We start from the raw sequence: 21,949 nt of genomic DNA on the forward strand, positions 1-21,949 counted from the left end.
AATCACCTTTATAGAGTGCTGGAAAGGGCTTGTCTGTGCAGCGCTGCCGCGAAGCTTTGCATTGACATCGTGTTATTCGCACAGGAATTTGATCCGTAGGACTGCTGCATCAAAGAGTCTGAGTTAATTTAGAGTGCTCGAGCCAAGGCTTCAACATCACCCCACGCTCTCTCTGGCCTACGCCCACACAAGACTTTGAAGCAATCTGATGTGAAAAACAACCTGATATCACAGCCAAAATTAATTACCCATGGGCTATTGACTTTATGTGTTTCAAAGAGAATGAAACATTGGTAATGATGCGGATGGGTTGTTTGAGTGACCACACAGAAACATGAGCCCGACCTTCTTGTCTATATAAACGATGATTACTGCAAGCATCGCCGCGGGCTTCAGATGTACAGTCTCTATTAGACGGCTGACATTTGACTGAGGGCTTCAAAGCTCTCGCAAGTTATTTTAGAAGAGCATTTTCAAGACATTCAAAACTTTGAAAGTTTTTATTCAATGGCTTTGCAGGACTTGTGCAATTTTGGAGATATCTTTCAGGAAAGTGTAGGCACTGCAAGAAATGTAGCGGCAACTGGAAAAAGGAAATCTTGTAGCTATGCAACTGGTGTGGCCTTGAGCAATAGCACAAGCCTATTCCATTTTTATATTCCAGAAGTGGGTTATCTGGATGAAAGCCCGATACAGTTTGGGCAAATCAGCACAATGCAGAGCTCAAGTGGAATCCCATCTCCAGAAACGCTCCCAATACCATTCTCTTTGCCTGAAAGAATTCCTTTCACTTCCTCTCAAGCCGTGCCGCTTCCCTTCCCCATGGCTCATGGGACCACCACCCTAGCTTTCATGTTCCAGGGTGGCGTCCTGGCTGCGGCAGACACTCGCTCCAGCTGCTCGGGCCTCGTGGCGTGCCCGGCCTCCCAGAAGATCCTTCCCATTCACAGCCACCTGGTGGGCACCACTTCGGGAACCTCGGCCGACTGCGCGCTTTGGAAACGGATCCTCTCCAGAGAGCTGCGTCTCTACCAGCTTCGCTACGGACGGCGTTTGTCCACGAGGGGGGCTGCCAAGCTGCTTTCACACATGCTGCACCCTTTCAAGGGGACTGAGCTCTGCGTGGCTGCAACGCTGTGTGGGTGGGACGGAGGAGAGCCGGATGATGAATGTCGTGACCATGGAGGCTCAGAGACGGATCATGGTGAAAGCAGAGAGACTACAAAGGCTCACCTGGAAAAGACTGCGGGTGCCCCTGGTGAAAAGGTCTCTGTTTCCAAGACTCAAAGCTCTTCTTTCACAAAGCAGCAGTGTTCCAGGAGAAAAATAAGTTTCTCTGGTCCCAGTCTGTTTTATGTATGCAGCGATGGCACTCGCCTGGAGGGATCGCTCTTTTCTGTTGGCTCAGGATCACCCTACGCCTACTCTATCTTAGACCAAGGGGTTCGGTGGGGCCTGACCGTGGAGGAGGCCACATCAATAGCAAGGGAAGCTGTGTACAGGGCCACCCACAGGGATGCGTACTCTGGGAACTTCGTGGACGTCTATCACGTCACTTCAAAAGGATGGACTCGTAGGACGCGCGAGGACTTGAAAGAGGAGTATTACAGAGAAAAAGAGAGACGAAGACTTGAGCGAGAGAGACGAGGCACGGCTTTGTCAGGGTAAAGACGAGAAGCAAACAAAAGGAAACATCAGTGGAAAAAGAAAAGCAAACACCGAGCTGTATTTTGGAGAAACAAGGCTGTATCTTTGGAGGAAATACTAAATTAATGAACAAGACAGGCAGTTGCATCCTCCAGGCTATCTCTCCGAAGATTTGGGCATGCATATCATTCCATTTAATAAACAGCTGATGTTTTGTTTGCAGTGATGATAAAAGTGCTCTTACAGCGTTGAGCGCTGCTGGCTGCCATTTTGATGTAGATGTTAAAGGATTATAAATCATTTCATCTGGGATAATTACCACCTACCTCTTAATGTGCTTTAATCACATAAACAAGAGAGAGAAGCAGACAATGAGTAGTGTGAGGACCTCAAGTTGAGGCTCGTGATGTATTGTTGTGTGTGGGGAAACACATTAACTCCAGCAATAAAAGAGCAGCATCAGAAAACTGATTTGTGCCTACTGTCGGAACACTTCTGAATTTTCGTTGACGCGTCAATAAATTAATGAATAAATGAGATTTGGCTGAACTCGCCTGTTCGTTTTGTGTGAGAGCCGTGCTCATAAATACAAGTTATTATTCAAATGACAATGACTCTGCGGAAAGACGGGGAAAGAAATTGGGTGGTTAATCCCATCGTGAAACCACATCTTCTTGAATTTCTAGTGAAAACACTTGCCTAGAGGTTCCCACATGGGAGGTGTTTTATGGTACGTGGGCAAGCGTTGCTTGGAAATCTGTTTTCCCATGAAGATGTGATGAGCTAATTCATAAGTATTTTGATTTATTGTGTGTGACAAAAATTTAAATGGTGAACACATCCATATGTGTGCAGTCAGCGTGTCTATATGCTATTAACAGTGTAAAATAAATCACACGCAAGGATGCCTGACAGCAGCATGAGCAGAGATGTCCTCTCCAACCAATGTCTGATCGACTGCGCCTGTGAGAGTGAGAAGGAGAAGCATTATTCACCCATCTGATCTATGATGACCACCATTGGAAGACCAATAATGGAGGGATTATTGAGCACAAGCAAAAAAAAAAAAAACAAGCAAAAAAAAACAAAACAAAAGGAATACAGTGGCTTGCAACAGCATTCGCGCCCTTTGAATGTTTCATGTTTTGTCACATTACAAGCACAAACCTCAGCAACTATTCATTCTGTATTGCACAAAATTTGGCCTTTTTTTGAGAAAAACCTTAAGAAGTCTTGTTTGCGGTTTTCCAAGGGGATGCAGCAAAAGTGAAAGAAGGTGCTCTGGTCAGATGAGGCCCATATGCCACCTTTTGGCCTGCATACAAAGTATAATATACAGTATGTGGCAGAAAACACACACTGCTAAGTACCCTGACAATATAATCCAAACTGTAACACAGGGTGGTGAACATCATGCTGTGGGAGTGTTTTTATAGAGCAGGATAAGAAAGATTTTAGTTCATTTAGCTCCAATTCGCAACAAATGCCATCTGAAGGCAAGACGGAGCAGTTACATTTATTTACCGAAATATAAAAGAAAATCAAATAACAAAAAGATTTAGGTAAATCTAGAGCGGACACCTGATTCTGGCAGGGTTAGGGACGACAGCCACCTGTGAACAGCTAAACCTCAGTCTGAATGATAATTTGTGGCAAGATTTGAAATCTGATGTTCGCAGACACTTTACATCCAGCCAACACTGAGAATGTTACGATTCAGAGAGCCTTAATGCGATCCATAGAGCATAATAGAGCAAAATAGGAATAAGCTCAAGGGGTATGGATACGTTTGGAAGGCATAGCAACAAAACAGATGGCTCAGACTTGAAAGCTGGTAGGGAAAGACTCATTTAAAGACTGAGAAAAAGAACACTTAGGTTAAAAAAATCAAATGAGCAGCAGAACTCTTCCAACAAAAACGGAGGGATGAGCTCTGAACATGTTTTGCGCAGTCCACTCTCAAACCCTCCCTACTGCTCCTTGACTTCACTTTGTGCCTGCTCTGTACTTGGCATTAATAAACCTCTGCACACTGCTGGGTACAAGAGATCTGACAAGTGCCCTTAGGGTTATGCTATCTCTTTGTAACTTCCTTTGAGGATCTCTAGTTTCCCAGTTACCGCAATGACTCAATCAGTCTTGACTGGTCGAGACTGCACTTTCTAAAGGTACAGCATTCTTAAGTAGTGCTGCTCCGAGGCCTTTTCATTGGTACCCAAATGTTTCTTCATGATAAAAACACAAATATTTCATTATTGATTAAACATGAAGCAATCCAATATGTTGGCAGACATAAGCTGCAGATGAAATGCAATTGAAAAGCTGATAATCATCAGTGTGATTAGGTCTGTAAAAGCATACAGGTGCGGTTTATTTAACACAGCGCCCAGAAGGAAAGGTGTTGGCTATGAATTTAGAGAAGCAACGGTTGCTGCCCATAAATCTGGGAAGGGTTAAAAAGGTCATTCTCCTACAATCCCAGATTTCTACAGTGAGATTATTCACAGCTGAAAACCGTGAAATTCACACCGAAGCTATGTTGCAATAGAGTGACTCAAAAATCCTCAAATTAACGTAGGAGCAAATAGCCCTTGAGGAAACGGCTACTTCAAGTTATAACAGCTAAATGTGTCTACGGGGTACTGGCGTGTACTTAGCTTTTTACAGTTTGGGTTTCAAATGTTTACTTCATAAATAATAACATGATAGTATCTTTTGGGCAATTTTGATAAATTTGATAGCTTGGTAATTTTTAGAATCTGGTAAAGATCAACTTTATGCCTTTAAATTTGAAAGAGGGTGTACTTTATCTTTATCTGTGCTAAGATTAACTAAATGAATCATTTAGATGAAATAAATCGGTGTGGGCACCAGATATTATTGCCACAAGAATATACAGCCAATTGTGCTGACAATCTTCCCCGTCTGTTCCTGAGTCACGGCGATACTGAAGTGTCCACTCCTAAAATAGGATGCAGCACAAAAGCTTGACAAGGGGGATAATTAGAGTCAAGCAGATGACATCTTTTAAGCAAATTCAGAAAGCTGTTTGTCGTATGGTGCCCTTAAATGTAGAACTAAGTGCCAATTTTCTGGCGACGCTTGAGAGGGGTAGAAATAGAAGTACAAAGTTTCTGATTATGATTTTGTGCACGGGTTGCGCTCTAGTGGATTATAAGACACAGAAGAACATTAAAGAAAACATACACCAATCGGGCCAAACAGCTCCCTGCTCCCACTCTGTTGCCAAAAAAGAAGAGTACCTTCAACACTTGTTTGGACTCTTGTTGAAACTTGTTGAAGGTATCAGCAAATCCATGAAGTCCCATAACTTGTGAGTTGGGACCTTTAGGAATCGCACTGGTTAACCTTGCTGGTTAACCGAAGATCAATTGGTTTGAATTCTGGGAAATCTGGAGGGCAAGTTGACAACACATCCTCATTGTTGTCCTGCTTAAACCATTCCTGAAATGTATTTTTGCTGCAGGAAACATTTTCCTTCTGAAAGGACCTATGAAATTCAGGGAATACTGTTCCTGGGAATACTGCACGCAGTCGGCAGCAATGCTTAGATGATATGTGTTGAGGCAAAGGGAAGGACAGACACGGTGTTTCCCAAACATTGCCTCTGCCAGCTTGCCTTTTTCCTCATAGTGTGTATCCTGGTGCCATGTGTTTGGCAGGTAAAAGCAGAAGAAAAACTTCTTCCATTGCTGCTGGTCCAATGGTTAGCAGTGACATCCTGACAGGTCTGTCAAAATACAATAGCCACTCTCCGTTCTGACACTTTTCTATGAGAACCAGCTTCTTTCCCAGCAATTTGAACTACGGAACAGAAGCTAATCCGGGTCAGGCTTCCTCAAGTTGCTTTTGATGGACCCTGACTGCTGCGGAGCTGGAACATCCCACAAGAGTTACGGCTGGTGCTTTGAACGGGATGTCTATCACAATTTAGACATTGTCTGACTCACTCAAATCCTTCTGCTAGCCCATTTTCCCTCCATCTATCACATCAACTTTCAGGACAAGATCCTCACTGCTGCCTTATATATCTGATTCACAAACAGGTTACGGTGATGAAGACCTTATAAGTGTTATCAGATAAAAAAAAAATGAAACCTGCAACCAATTAAAACGGATATTTATGGGTGTCGAGAGACAGTTGATCCTGTCTGTGTTATTCAGTGGTCACATCTGTCAAAAATAGAAGGCTTTTAGTGTAACTACGGCTCTTTTTCTGTGGCAGTTACAAACTAATGGAGAGCGGGGAAGAGAGAAAGGGGTAGAAACGCACAGCGAGGGAGGAAGCGAGGGATAGACGGAGCGTGAGGGAGACTGGGCTAAGTGGACAGACTTCACGTTGAGCTCGCATGAACCTCAGCATCATTCCCCCTCCCCACCCCCCACCTTCGCTGGACTCATTTCAGCTGCGTTAAACCGCAGGAACTCCGCCGCGGAACACACGGTAAGCTCTCCCTTACCCTAATGAATCACTTCTTTAAAAAAAATAAAAAATAAAAAAAAAACAGAAATCTTCACAGTGAGGTGGCAAGTTTCCAGCAGTCGCTCGTCTAGTTTATCGCTCGCTTGTTTTATCTGCGGGGGCTCCCATCTTAAACCAGGAGGCGGTTTACAAGTGTTTGACTGTCAGTTTGAATTGGAGCACAGATGCAGCGTTTGTTTCCACGAACATGTGCGAACTGTTTAGGTGAAATTTCAGGCGGCTGGGTGAGGGGTTGTTGAGAGGACGCAAACTATTATTTTTGGTTCAGTGAACTGAGCGCCAGCGTCTGACAGACGGCTCGATTTCATTATTCATTTATTTATTCATTGGTAATGTTTGTGTGTATGTAAGCGCGAGAGCTTGCCCGCCGTGCACGCGCGGTACTCTCACCTGCCGCGTGCGGAGACGCTCACTTTCCTCCAAAAAACGCTGCTGCTGCCTCAGTGAGCGCGTGGACGCCGGCTATCTGCCGACAGCTGTGTTTTTAGGACGTCGCGTTCATTATAATAGTTAGCCCAAGTGTGTTTAATCACATTAACATGCATCAAGTAGGTCATTTTCCCGGTTTGCTCTAACAAGACAAGGTCGCGCTCCGGGGGCTGTTTATTGTATCAAGATGCTAATAATGGTTCACAAGTGACTGCGTGTTTGTTTTCGTGCGTGTGTGGGTGTGTGTGTGTCAGGGGGCTTTGGTGTGTAACCCAGAGCAAAGAGAGGCTGCAGTGAGGCATCGTGTGCTGTAGGATATTTAATGTCCTTTGTTTTACTGTTTATAAAAAAACCCTTAACTTTTCTAAATTTTGCCACATTATGACTACAAACTTTTATGAATTCTGTTGGGATATTATGTGCTAGATCAACTCAAAATGGCACCTAAGTGCAAAGCAGTTGGAATCATAAATATGCTTAAACATTTTCTTCAAATAAAAATCTGAAAAGTGTGGGATGCAGAAGAAGTATTCTGACCCCCCTCAATGCTTATAGGACCACCTATTGTTGCAATTGTTGGTGTAGGTCGTCTAGGTTTTGTCTCTTTCATCCTTCATATAGATTCTTCAAAATAGTTCAAGAGCAGTCAGATTGGACAGATAGCATCTATATATGTTTTCAAATTGTACATCTGGACATTGACTTTTCCATTCTTGCATAGGTCTGAAACGATTAATCAACTAATTTAGTAATCGATTAACCGATAACAGGCGTATGCAGTCTCTAAAAAGGCCATCTGATGAAAGAGCAGTAATTAAGCCCGAACTGAACCAGAATATTCACATTTTGCACTCAAGATGAAACCTTTTTTTTCTGTAAATATGTTCTGTGCTGCCACCACCATGCTTCACTATAAGGACGTTGTACTAAAACTCCAGAGTTAACGTTCCTCCACACATACTTTGCTTGTAGGTCAAAAAGTTTAATTTTAGTCTAATATGAGCAGAGCACCTTACTCTGATGAGCTCCATACAGCTTATTTGCAAACTGCAAATGTTTTTCTTCAAGCTATGGAGTTCTTCTTGCCACTCCTCCATCAAAACTGGATTTGAGACTTGTACAAATAGTCGTCGCGTCGACTGAGTTGGGGGATTGTTGGCGCACCTCTTGAATTGTGACAGGCCTCTTGGCTGCTCCTCTGATTGACGCTCTCCTATCCCGGCTTGCTGGTTTAGGTGGACAGGCTTGTCCTGGTAGGGTTGCAGTTGCGTCATACTCTTTTCCACTGCTGGACGATGGATTGATCAACTCTCCGCAAGACGTTCAAAGCTCCGTGTTTACTTAGAACAAAGCCTCGCTTTAAAATTCTCCCTGATTTGTCTGCTTCGTTCCTCGTTCTTCAGGTTGTAGTTTCTTTGTACTTGTGTTCACTAACAAAACCTCTGAGGCTTTCAGAGAACAGCTAGATTTATTCTACACACAGTTGGACGATTTACTAATTAGGTACTTCTGAACTCAGTTGATTGAGCTGGATTTTATGTAGGGGCGTCAGACTGAAGGGAAGATGAAAACACACACAAAAAAAGAAATTACACTTTTTACATTTTTATTTGTATAAAAAGAGAGAGAAAAAAGCCATTCATAATTTTCCTTCCACCCCAAATGTACTCCGTATTACTGCGTTGAATTGATTTATCACATGAGAAACCCAATAAAATACATTGAAGTTTGCGAATCTAATGTTCGGGGATCAAGTGCAAAGCGCTGTAGGTATATCATCCTTTTAGGTGTGGAGGCGGTTTTATTTGACAAATAAAGTACACGACTGAACACTTCGTCAGCACAATGAGTTTGCTGTTGTATCACTTAAGCTGTCTGAGTGTCAAACCTTGACAATAATGAGGAGACTGATGTGCTGAGTACAGTGTGGCTCTCTTCACCCGTCTGATTTGGATGGACTTAAGAGATTTGCCCGTGTGCACTGAGAAGGGAAGAGACTGTGGGGATGGATGAGAGGACTGAGGGCATTAAGACGAATGGTCGAGGCTGGAGGAAAAATAAATAAAAAAAGCAGGAGATGTGCAAATGGAGCAGAGCTTGACCCCCCCAACACACTCCTACCCCCATTCCAAAGTACTTTCACCACCACTCGCCTCCTTTGCTCCCTCCATGCCTGCCATTTCCCCTTTTTCTTCCCCCCCCCACCCTATGTAAAAGGCCTGACATGCACAGGCTATTTTTAATAAAAATGAAATAGCCTTGTTGCAGTGAAGCGACTCAATGCAGAGTGGAAGTGAGACTGAAACAGCGATTTGCAATTTGGAGCTATGTCACCACTCATCATTCCATTCCGAGCCAGCAACAGCAAATCGTCCTCGCGCTTTCATCCTCTTTCCTTGCCTTACACTAGACACACACACACATCTCTAAAGACTTCAAACAACGTTGAATGACATGTACTGCTGGCAACGTGGGCTTTGGAGTAAAGCTGGCAGAGAGGAACGTACGCCGCGAGCTCAGTCTCTGCTAATGCACAATAGCTGGTGAAGACAAAAGTATTTTGGAGGAGCCACTTCTTGGATTTTTCAGCGTTTTTTATTTTTTTGCAAATTATTTTTTAAGATGCTGGCAAACAGATGTAGAACATCAGGCATTACATATGGACTGCTTGTGTAATTGGTGTGCGTAATGAAATGAGATGTACAAAAAAAAAAGAGGAACTGGAAGGTGGGTTTCCTTTAGAGAGAATTCAAAGCAAGAAGGGCGGAAATTACTTTATATGCCTCATGATCAAATGCCTACTTGTTTCAAGTGGGTCAGTATCTGGAGAAAGGGAGGAAGAGGGAACAAAAAGCATGTTTCATTTCTACGTGTCCTTCGTTTAGTATGGAGAATATCAGTGTGGATAAATCGGACCGTGTTATGGTTCTCATTATGCTGTACTATCAAAGGCTGCTACACTCGTACAGGGACGCTCGGCCTTTAAGTGAATCAAAGCACATGCTTATCTGGACATGAGAGGAACTATGTTTTGTCCTATGTCAGTCTTTGTTGCTGCTGTGTTGTGGGAAAGTATTTGTCATGTTATAGTCAACAGAAATAACCCAAATGAATACAAAAACTGGTCTTTCAAATGATTAGCCATTCGTGAAAGAAATGAAGCAATAAAAAGCAACCTGGTCCTACATAAAGTACTGCCCACCCTTTAAATCTTGAATTAACTTATAAATATTCTACTTTTATGAAATGCTTGGTTCAATTTCACTATATAGTCACACCTTTCAACCTGAGGTCTGGAAAGTCAAGAATAGGACCTGTCTGGCAGCAGGAAGTATGCTGAAAAAGCTCGATATCACGCCTGAGCTAAAATATTTAACCACACATGAGAAACAGTCTGGATTGGGTTACAAAGATATTTCTGACAGCCCTGGAAGTGATTCTGTTTTACAGCATCAAGTGACGCCAAAAGCAACAGATCGTGTGCCATTCTCAAGAAATTCAAGAGATTAACCAGACGAAGCATCCCCGGAGAGTGTGGCCATCCAAAATTACTCCTGAACATCGCAGCACATCAAACTGACAAAACACAAAGAAACCCACGATGTGACTGAGTAATACAATCCTGTGAAGAAGAGTTGATGTTGACTTTGTAGAGAAAAGAACCACAGCCATGCAAAGAAAACAATGGAAACAACGTGCCTATGTGTATATATATGACTCATATGCTTCAGCTGTGTGGAAATTATAGCGCACGCTTCCATGTGTGCACAAAGGTGAAAGCAGACGCCAGAATTATTCTGTTCATGCCAGGAAAAAGTAAGGCAGAGTGATGGATGCACGTGGAACAAAATGGGGTAGGGGGAGAGAGAAAGTGCAATCATGCATTTTCAACTGAGTCTAGTTACTGACACCTTCCACTGCATCAAGCTTTCACAGATCAATGGCCCGCTCGTATCTGACTCGTATGCAAATGAAACTGAGATCATTAAACTTTTGGGAAATAAGAGCAAGTCATCGATTATATTATTTATGAGCCTAATTAATCTCTGAAGGGGGAACTTCTTCGTCTGTTGGGCATTGTAGCATGTGGGGGGCCGTCTTTGGGGACGGTATGAATCAATTCCTGTCCAGGCAATTGTGTGTGACAAGGTGCAGTAAAGTACCTGAGCTCCACCTCTTCGCTGGGCCCTTGGGCTCTAAATTAATTGAAAAATTCAAAGTCCTCACACTTATCTCTCTTGTCTGCCGTTGAGATCAAGAGCGAGATCCACCTGCGACAGCACGAAGTAGCTCTTCCCCTTTTTTCTTGTTCGTAAGAGTGGGGGGGGGATACGTTCTTATTGCACCACTCTAGAAGAAAAGCACTGCTATTTTTACTGCAGCTGGCAGAGTGCTCAGATGAGCAAACAAAGCTGCTCAACAAACAGCAGAGAAACATTCATGTAGAAATTTGTCTTAAAATACCACCCCCCTCTCTCCACACCACCCTCTGCGTTAGATAATGAGTAAGATGTCAACTTTTATTCGTCTTTTTTTTCCTCCTTCCGTGTGTCTCGAAGCACTTGCGAGCCATATTAATGAACGTGTTCCACATCGCGCTAATTATGTCTCCTCTCTTAGGTGATCCTGGGCAAGTATGTGCGCCGCATGGAAATGTGCGAGGAAAATCTCCGAGATGAAGGCGGCGCGCTCTGAGGAGAGGCGAGGCAGAGAAGTCAGGAAGAAGCAACTGTAGTAAAGCTGTCATGATCCGTGAACGTCTCGCTGCGGCGCCGCACGTGGCGCTCCTCTTCCTCTTCCTCTGTCGGGGGGAAGGCTGCGGCGTCCCGCAGGCCACCGGCCTTTCAGAAGAAGATGAGGACTTGCGAGTGACATCAAGCAAAAAGCAACAAGTCTTACCTCACCCGGAGTCCGCAGACGTCTTACTCGAGCGAATCAAAGAGCCGGGAAGACACGGCCACGATGCCGGGGCTGACCTACCACCAATGCCAAGCCTGGCCTTCCAACTAAGCAGCAACAACCTGGGCGACAAAAGGGACACGCTGAGCCGCCCTGAAACTTCTGCTACATCCTTCATGTCTAAACTTAGAACAGAAGTGACTGATATTGGTAGCAAAAGGAGCAGTTTGAGTAATGGGGATGATGGCGGCGTAATTGATGGTCACTATCCAGGACCAAGTTCAGAGGAAGAGGCGTACTCTGTCAACGAAGTCGGTGAGGTTCAGCCTGGAAGGAGTTGGGGTGGGCCTGAACGGGTCGAGGACCCTCAGTGGGGCCGGAGCCCCCGCCGCCGCAGGAGCTGGCTCTGGAACCAGTTCTTTGTGATCGAGGAGTACCGAGGGCCCGAGTCGGTGCTCATTGGGCGGGTAAGCTATTGTTGTAAACACTCTGCATGCCCATGTGAATCTCCTGCATCTATTTGTGTGATATTATGTTTGTAGTTTACTCCTCAGGGCATTACTTTTTTTCTCTTTTTTGGCAAACACATTCTTGTCATTGATATAACTCACGCTCAGAGTAATTTAATCAAAACAAACACAATTGGCCGCTGCGCTTGGTAGAGGCATTTGTATGTTTGCATTATCCATGCTCTGGAAGTGCACAACTTTTCACTCAGTTTCACTCCGTGTTCACTCACAGCGCGTCTTGCACTCAACGTCTCTGCTTTTACGCTTCGAGGTTTGCCCGATGGACTGTGACATTTCTAGCCAGAGTGGAAAGGGGAGATTGTATCTATGTACAGTTCTGTGGAAAAAAGTGTTTGCCCTCATTACAAAATTCTTCTGTCTTTCTTTTGTGCCACTTTTATGTTTCAGATCATTATACACATTCTAATATCAGACAAAATAACCTCAGTACACATAATGTGACATTTTCAAATGATTTATGCATGGAAAAAACAATCCATACCAACCTGGTGCCTTGTTGAAAAAGAAGCATACTCTGTCACCTCCTGTTGTTCAACAATGACTTAACTGTGATGAACCACATGTTTCTCTGGGTGCATTCACATTGAACTTTATTCCGATTTATCTAGAAAGTCCGGTTTGTTTGGAAAGGTGTGAATGCGTCATTGAACTCTGATGCTTACCAAAAAAGCAAACTCTTGTCCGCCTACAAACCCAGGTCTCTATCCGACTGAAGTGAACTCTGATGTTGTTCCAATGAATATGTGGATGCAAGTGGACCGGGTACTGCTCCAAAAGCAGGAAGTGGACTATAGCACAGGGCATTCTGGGAAAATACAACAAAAACAAGAGTCTAGCGTTAGCAGGACAAGTGACTCGTGTTTTTTTTTTTACCAAAGACAAAAGAGAAATCCTACAACAATCCCAGTTTTGTTTACATGTGAAGAAGGAAGTTGCTCTCATGTCTTTTGAGATTTTCATGTTTTCCTTCAGTAGTTCTTGGTGCAGCGCCACAACGGGAGAAGAAGTGAACAGGTTATTTTAAGGGTTTGAATTGTTTGCATTGGGAATGGGAACCACATCAGCTGATTTTGGTCCCCAATTGAACTGAGTCTGTCGTACTAGTAGGTGTTAAAACACCCTTAAAGAGTTCAGTTTCACCAGGCACAACCAGTCTCAGAATATAGAATAAACCTGTAGAATCAGGAAAGCACCTAAATAAAACTTGTCTCTCAGCATAAATGATGCTAAAATATCACAAAAAGCAACACATCATTCCCAATTCTAAAGAAATTCAAGATTAGATGTGAAGACAAACTCATTGGCATTTTTGAAATTCAAAACATGGAACAAACATAAATCTTCTCAGGAGTGAGCAGCCAACCAAAATTACTCCAAGAACTCAATATTGATTAATGTAGGAAGTCACAAAAGAACCCAGAGCAACATGTAAATCACTGCAGGCTTCACTTACCTCAGTTAAGGTCAGAGTTGATGACTCACCACAAACATAAATGCTGCTCCTGAAAAACATTCCCCAGTAAAACAAGTTTTTACTGGGGAACAAGTCCAGTAAATTCGAATGAATTGGAATTTACTGGACAATGATACATCAGAATTCATATCCTGATGAGAAATGTATTACGATAAGTGATAAATGATACGATAAATGCCCACTTCTATCTCTAAGTGCCCAAAAACCAATTTTTTCCCCAACACTGTATGTGATTTCTCCTCTGTTTTATCTTCAGCAAGACTGCATTAAAATAAACAGCTAAACTCGACTTGTACATTAGGAAAGAACCCTGAACTGTCACCCAGACGTTGTTAGCTATGCTTGGCTGAAGTGGTAAAATTGGTGTGCCAACACGGGTGTCATTTAGACCAGGGCACCCTGGGAGCACATCCCCACCACTCTCCGAAATGGCCCATTTCGTTTCCATTACTTTTTAAAAGCATAATTTGTTAAAAATGCTCTGAAAAAATGGCTTGTGAGAAGAAGCGGGGTTTTGAGTGGAAGCACATCTCCCCTGGGTGTGTGAGAGAGGAGGACCTGCATGCTATCTCAGCTGCGGCAAAGTACATGCCACAGGCAGCAGGGTATAATAGCTGATGTCAGAGTGTCCAGAAGCACTCATAGGTTACAGAATATTGGTGTTAGAAGGACTACAGAGAAAGTTTGGTGTTTACGAAACCCCTGCAAAAGTGATTTTAAACCCCCCTTCCTCCACTCTTCATCGCCAGAGCAGGCTGGAAGCTCGTAGCCAGAACATTCAGACCTGCAGTTTGAGGATGGAAAACAGGAAAAACACACAACTGCTATCAAATACGGCTAATTAAATCTTGATTGCATTACATTTAGTCAAGCGCTCCTGAATTCATTCTTGTTAGTCACCAATATAGACGGTACAAGGACAAGGCAGTTTTTTTTTAATAGCGGTAAAAGTTAATGGTAATTTATTTTTAGAAAGAGACAATAAAACAGGAGGCTCATTAGAATTGGAGGATTTTAGAAATATTAATTGGTAATAATTGAATCCCTGTGTTTTAAAGGTTTAACAAACCACAAACTCTTTCAATAGAACTCCTAGTGTTCCTAATGCCAGCAAATATAAAAATCTCCCTTTTTTAATTGTGTTTTTGTATATAGAATAAATGTTTCATAAATATTAAAACTTCTTTTGAAGCATCTTTGATCATCATTCGGCCTACGCTGTATATTAACAGTGATTAAAACACAACAGAATCACAGCATTTGCACAAATATTAATAGAAAAGCATGACATGATTTCATATTAATCTGTTAACTGGCGGTACAAAGGGGGCGCGGTCAGTTAACAGGTTAACATATATTGACATAACATGTTGATAATTTAATACATGAGCACATGCAAAACAATTGGATAAACAGCCTCTATGTGTAGCTTTACTGTTCAACTATAAGTCTTATTCTTTTTGTCAGTTTGTTCTTTTCAGTGCAGGATTGTGGCGCAGCAGGTTTGTTGGTTCATTAATTAGTCTTGCTATGTATTCGGGTCGTAAAGTTGCTGTTAGCTGTTTAATGGACATGTCGAGTGCAGCTTTAAAGCAGATTGATGGGTGGAGGTTCAGATAGTTTCTGTGCCGATGCTGTGGAAATATTTCAAAATGGACAAATTAGTCTCACCTATGAAGCGAGGGAAAAGTCTTCTTTCAGCCAGCTGTCCAGCAGGGTGTGGCAACAGGTGGGGAAGGGGTTGCTAACATTCAATGGATAATCAGATGTATGCTAATTGTTTTAGCTGACCGTAGCCATTTAAAATAACTAAAACTGAAACTGTTCATATCAGTGCCATACAGTGCTACGCTAGCAGATATTTAGTTTTAAATTGTGCTAAATAAAAACTGAAATAATCAAACTGGTCACATTCAGACTGTAAATGCAGACATGACTGTGGCTCTGTGAATAGTGAGGCTTCATTTAGCACGAAGCTAAGCTAAAGTTCAACACTGTGTCACTAAGAAGCCAGAGGTGACCGCTGTGATGCGTGCAAACTCTGACCAGAATACACGCCTCCAAGGTTTAATATCTATTTAAAGGATTTAGTATAATTCGCAGCGCACTGATCAGAGAAAAAGAATCAAGTTGGTGACATCATGTTGATGTCTGGTGACTGTAACCCAGGGGAATCGCTGCTTTTTAAATAGATCCCTCTCGGAGTTTAATGTTTGACAGCAGTAACCTTGCGGCCACTGAAAGTAACAGCTACTGCTTCTCTTACACAGATGGTTAAAAGTCCATGTTAAATGCTATATGTAGCATAAAGTGTTTTTGGTTTGGCTCAATCATGGCGTTCTACAAAAAGATTTATTCACCACAGCCTTAAACAGGGTGATAATTCAATAACGTTGTAGAAAAAGAATAATTATCACCAGATATCAACACATTGTTAGCGTCTTTTCAGCCCTCGGATAGAAGTTATCCACAAGAACACGGCAGCTACTCTCCCTAAACTGAAACTCTTAAAACCAAGCGCGATTATAAATAGTTTTCTTTGGTTCTGACGATCCGCTGCGTATTTAGCGGTGCTCTTTAAATGGGAGTTCCTTTGTCATAGATGATTCAGTTTGCACCAGCTTCACCGTCGAGAGGATGGCGGTGCGGACTGGGAGGTCTGAAGTTACCATAGTGACACACCAGTCAATCTGGCAGTGACTGAATGGTGACTCACTATTGGCCAGTTTACTCCCTGAACAACACTTGCATGCCTGTTTCCACAAGAGGCTAACTGAATTTTACTTGGTAAATAAAAATTTGTGTAAATGTAACAGTAAAACTCAAAATAAGTCAAATATTGCAGAAAGTAATTCACCAAAATACATTTTCACTACAGTAATTGTCTGATGTGGCAGTATGTGATGTTCAGGTCAGATATTTAAATGTTTATAGTTACAGGAACTCGAATGATTCAAAGGTCAGCCTTAAAGGGTTGACCCTTTGTGGCCTAACATGATATACAATGAAAGGTATTTATACCTCTTGAACTTTTTGACATCAATAAACACAAACTTTAATGTGTTTTACTGAGTTTTATGCTACGGATCAAGGGGCCTGCAAACTCTGTAAGAGCCATTTTGCCCTCAGCCCAGCAGAATAAAACTTTAGGGCCGCAAATGTTGCAAGATCTTTCATAAATATCTACCAATCTATAAAAAATGTGTCCTCACGTTTGCAAAAAACATCATTGTATTTCTATTTTTAGATTTTAAAACAAAGAAAAACATTTTTAAAAAAACTGGAGCAAAATGGATGGACACATTTTCTTTGGGATATTGATATTTTTGGAAAATACAACCAAAAAAATCCTTTATTTCTTCTAAAGTTGGTCTATTTATATCTAATGTCCATATGACTTTTTATATGTGGTGTTTTTACAATGTGAAGCATTTTGAACTGCCTTGTTGCTGAAATGTGCTGTGCAAATAAACTTGACTGATTGATTGTTTGGGCACATAATCTGAGCCTGTAAATCTGACTCAGATTCTGAAAAAAGTCTGTTCGCCCCTGTTTCAGAGCGACATGAAGCATAGCTATGAATATGAACTCCCCAAAATTAAAGACAAGTAGAGTCCACCTGTGTGTAAAATAAGGTCTACACAGACGAAGGCCAACATTGAAAGAAACCCGGTCAGGAAACGTTTCACTGTTGGTGTGAGGATGGATGGACAGTCCTGAAAGTTACCTCACAGAAAGTTATGAGAACATTGTGAGGAGAAAGGAGGATGAAAAGAGTCAGGAAGAGCACTTTAATGCTCTTTAATTTTTAATGATAATCAGACGTTTTCCTACTACAAAGCAGCCCAAACTAATTGACAAAGCCACTAACACAGAGGTGGGAAATATGGACTTTAAGTTTTATCACGATATTTTGCGGTGCTATGATGATAACAATAAAAGTAACGATAACTATTTATCACTCTGTTTTTAGGTAACTGTGTGGCACAGCAGTCATAGCCTCACAAACACAAATATTGCCCTTCAAACACAAACTAATTTGAAATACACTTCCATAGGACACCAGTCACATAAAGGGATACATAAAGATTTTGTATCCCTAACAGTGTAAGCCGCGTTTATTTACATTTTTGAATTTATAGATACATGTTGATTGAACAAACTGTGAAGACAAATAGTAAAAAAAAAAATAAAAAATAGCAATCCTGAAAATATGGGCAGTTGTAGGGGTTTCTAAACATCGCTATTTTTAATTTGGATAAATTTATCACAATAAGTGATAAACGATATGATAAATTTCCCAGCCCTACTCTGAAGCCATCTGATAAAACAAAAACGATGACCATACATGTTTACTCGTCCCTGACTGCATTCCTCTCAGCATCCATACTGAAAGTCACATTTTCTAGTTCAATTGAATTGCGGGCCACATAAAACAGGCGGCGAAGCAAATCTTTGCCTTCAGTTATTTTGACATGTCTATCTTCTGGAATGCTTTCTATCCAAATTGGCAACATGAACGCTAGCAAAAGAAAAAATAATAAGGCCAAATACCATCTTGTGTATCTCTTAGGTCCTGTTAGCCGCTGAAATGTAGCTCAGATCTTGCATCTGAGCAGCTGTGCCCCCCTCCCCTACCCAACCTCCACTTGTTGTATCCCACACTTTAGCTACGACAATAGCCAGCACCGGCAGCCTTCGTCTGCCATCAGCGGTGGAGATGATTTAGCTCGGGGCGCACGTGAACCGTGCGGCCCCCTGGGGTTGGCCTGTATTATTTCACAGCGAGGACCTCTTCTCTAATGCGGCTCCTGGCAGCCTGACGACACTCGGAGCAGGCCTCCATCAGCCGCAACGCTAACAGGGACCGCCGCCAAACACTTTGGAGCTCCCAGTAAACCATGCAGTGACAGTGGAGATTGGATCCTCACCAGGGCCGTGTACGCCTCATAAATGTTTAATTTCCCTCTCTGATTGTTATTGATACAGGCGGGGAGGGGTGGCGGGGCGATTGGTGGCAACGCGAGGCTGCTCTTGCCTTTTGTCTTTATTTTTAATATTCATGTAATAAAATGCTGCTGCTGCTGCTGTGGAGGAGTTGAAAGCGCGAGGTTTCCCCTTCGCTAAAGCGGCTCACTTTGTTTTGCCAGAAATAGATGGAAGATGTGAGGAGAGTTATCAGCAGCTCAAATCGCAGGTGCCTCAACCTGGGTGAGAGAGTTTGTCTGCCGGGAGCAGAAATAAACCCGGAGGCGGATGCGGCACACCAACACCAGTCGACTGGGGAGGGAGGGATGAAGGAGGGTGGGGGTTACAAAGAGGAAGAGAAAGTGACATAAGAAGGTATCCTCCTTTTCCTCGCTTTGTTTGGACTGGGACGGATAAATTTCCTCCCAGCCGCGAGAGTGTTTTTCCATGCTGACTGAAGCGCAGCGGGACTGAACCAGCAATTAGACAGTGAGGAGAGAGGAGGTCTGGATTGGAAGTGGGAGGTGGTGGATGGGGTTGGGGGGAGAACGAGGCTTCGACAAAGATGTCTCTGGTGGAGAAGAGTGGGATCAAAGCTAGTTTTAAGGAAGAAAGGATGGAGAGGATGTGGGTGCAGGGATGGATAAAGAAAGCAGCACTTTATCTTGCCGTTTGTTGTGCGTATGTAGCGTTTGGAGTGTATATAATCCCTGCGCTCAGCCCCATCAAACCTACACATGCAGTTTGTTTGCCCTCTGAAGTACGCACACTTCATGTTCAGTGAGCACAACCTGCCACGAAGAAGTCTTCAGACCGCTTGTTTCACTTTTTGTCCTTACCACAAACGTGATGTGTTTTATTAGGATGGTGTGCAGTAGGTTCTGATAAAGTAATTCAGAATTATGAAGTGGAAGGCAGGATATAGGCAAACCTGTCACAATACGCAATTAATCACATGATAAATTGAAAATGAGCTCGATAATTTCCATTCTGACGATTAATATTTTTTTGAAGACACGTTATAATCCATTTCATTTATGGTTTTATTTTTGCTTTATTCTCTGTTTTTGGTTGTTTTATTTGGGATATTTAAAATATACAGAAGTGTTCCTTTATTAATCTTTGAGAGGGGCAACTTGCATTGTTGTCGATATATCACTTGAAAATGATCTCGAAAAGACAATACTATCATTCACAGCAATAATTAATGGGGCAATTTATCAGCCAGCAAAACTAGTTGTGCACAACCCTTTTTAGCCTGATGCCCCTAAATAAAGTCCAGAACATTCTTAAATTGGTGTCAAATGTTTCTGCTGCTTTGTGCAGCAAAAACTTTTGTTTGTGCCGTTATCTTTATTAAGATTTTAATAAAATGTTTTTAGAAGTCATCAGCGATCAACCTGCCCTCCGCTACCCACATGACCAAATTAATTAATTGTGTTACAAATGTGCTGGTTTGTGCATTTTGTCCTCTAATTTTTGTTTGTTTTTTGTAAATATGGAGGCTTTGGTTGACCTTTGATATCTGTGATCTCTGGAAACTATTTTTATTAACATCTTCACAATGATCGAAGCACAAATGAAAATTTTAGTTGTGCAAATGTTTGACACCAAATTTGATTGATTTGAGGAAGGCAATTGTGTCCCTAATTATTTTATCAATCATATCACAGCAGGTTTTATTTGTATGCTGTCAAATTGCATCAATGTGAAAAGATGTTCCACATTATTTAATTTTACAGACTCGTCTACTGCAGAGGCAGCTATTTATTTAGAATCTAAGTTTAACAGGAAGTTTTATTGGCATTTTCTGCCCCGACTGGACATTTGGGGACATTTGCATTCTCTTTGAGACCCAAAATGAAGATGAGTTTGACGCCCCCGCCCTAAGAAGTGGTTCTACAAAGTATTGACTCAGATGAATAAACTAGGGGTGAACAGATTGCAGTTTACGGGCGATCCCCAATTCCTTTTTTGTGTGTGTTTTTTTCCTGAAATGTTGCAAAATATACAAATAAAGTTGCTGAGTTGGCAACAGTGGAGCGACTATTGCAGACATGACCTGGTGGGCCGTCAGCCAAACTGCTTTCACAGCACAGCAGAAGAGAACAGCGGCTGATTTTTAGACCTTTGCTGAGGTAGATAAGATCATCTTCACATGTAATTATCAGCTGATCACAGATCTCCCAAAATTAAGGAAATCGATGCCGATTTATCCGTGTATCCCGAGAATAAATGTAACACAAATGTAAAGACATTAGAAAATCCTTTTCCCTTCCTCTGTCACAGTTTTGCCTCTACATTGTGTTGGTCTTTCCCATGAACTGTAAATGACAAATAAGATGACCGAACGTGGGAAACGGATGGGAATACTTTTGTCAGTCATATTAGATATTACCAAACAGGTTGATCTATTAATAGGTTTTCCGTTGGAGTAGGAGTTTGCCTGCGTGGTCGTTTGTGGTGATGATGCACCGACTGTTCTTTGAATCCACTAATTCTACCCTGGTAGATTTATTTTTGTTCACCAGCACGTCTCCTAGCTGAAAATATAATAATAATTAAAAAAAAGAAGGCTTGAATAAATATATGCAAAACTTGCCACTCACATTTCAAAACAGGCTGCAACTTAAAGTCAAAGCTTTAGTCGTCTTGAGTATCTGGGGTCGGCAGCAGAGGTTGCGAGTGAGCTTTGTGGATTATCAGCATGTGCAGATATGCCTCGAGGACGGAGAGACGCGAGAATGTGTGGTCAGAAGCCTGGATGTGATGAAGGCTGAGTAATCTCTTTCGCCTCCTATTGCTGTATGTTTGGCCTTTTACCTATCTATCTATCTCGCTAATATCCTCTCCCTGCCATTAAATGCTGAACCACAATTCTGCACCAGAGAGCAAAATAATAATAATAAAAAAAAAAAACAGGGGACAAGAAAATAGAGTTGAGAGGAAGAGAGAGAGAGAAGAGGGTGAGTGGGGAGAGAATAAGAAATGTGAGCAGATGGGCAATCTGTGTAAGCGAGGTAACTTGATGAAAGGAGCAGAGAAATAAGAGAAAGAGGTGGTTAAAGGGTGGAGGCAGATGGATGTAGAGGCAGGACAGGGAAGAGGCAGATGGGTAGAAAGGGCTGAAAGATTATACAGACGGATAGTGGCTGCGTTTGCAGGATGTGTCTGTGATTATACGTAATATGACATTTGCAGGGCCACTGTCCGCATCAACGTTGATTTTTTTTTTCTTTTTCTTTTTTTCCCTCTCGACGATTCCGCCAGTGGCGTGTTTGGTCCAGTGAGTTAATTAGCTGCATGCATCAGTACTCACCCCTGGCCCCTTATGTATGTTCCACACCTGGTGCTATTTCCTCTCACATTCACAGATTCACATCCTCCCCACACTCCCACCCTCCATCTCGACACGACTCACCCATTTCGCAGCAGTCTGGCGTTTCGCGTGCCAGACCGCCGAGGAGCGTTGATGAGTGATACCTGGGTCGAGCAGCC

At 42.4% G+C, this 21,949-nt stretch overlaps 2 protein-coding genes across 2 annotated transcripts in view; both read left to right on the forward strand.

Moving 5' to 3' along the window:
• The first annotated feature begins 250 nt into the window (after positions 1–250).
• Positions 251–2,118, forward strand: psmb11b (proteasome 20S subunit beta 11b). The gene has a single exon (XM_008407542.3). The coding sequence runs from the start codon at positions 508–510 to the stop codon at positions 1,666–1,668; it is 1,161 nt and encodes a 386-aa protein (XP_008405764.2). The 5' UTR covers positions 251–507; the 3' UTR covers positions 1,669–2,118.
• A 3,659-nt stretch (positions 2,119–5,777) lies between these two features.
• cdh24a (cadherin 24, type 2a) overlaps positions 5,778–21,949 on the forward strand; it is a 45,661-nt gene continuing 29,489 nt past the window's right edge. The window contains exons 1-2 of the mRNA XM_008407543.3: positions 5,778–6,112; positions 11,201–11,946. Coding sequence (XP_008405765.2) covers positions 11,326–11,946 — 621 coding nt within the window. The 5' untranslated portion in view covers positions 5,778–6,112; positions 11,201–11,325. The remainder of the gene's footprint in view (positions 6,113–11,200; positions 11,947–21,949) is intronic.

This window comes from Poecilia reticulata, chromosome 4 (genome assembly GCF_904066995.2).
Source record: "Poecilia reticulata chromosome 4, P_reticulata-male-v2, whole genome shotgun sequence".
Classification (NCBI taxonomy): Eukaryota; Metazoa; Chordata; class Actinopteri; order Cyprinodontiformes; family Poeciliidae; genus Poecilia; species Poecilia reticulata.

Coding starts and splice junctions, on each gene's coding strand:
- psmb11b (XM_008407542.3), top strand. CDS start 508: ATGGCTTTGCAGGACTTGTGCAATTTTGGAGATATCTTTCAGGAAAGT.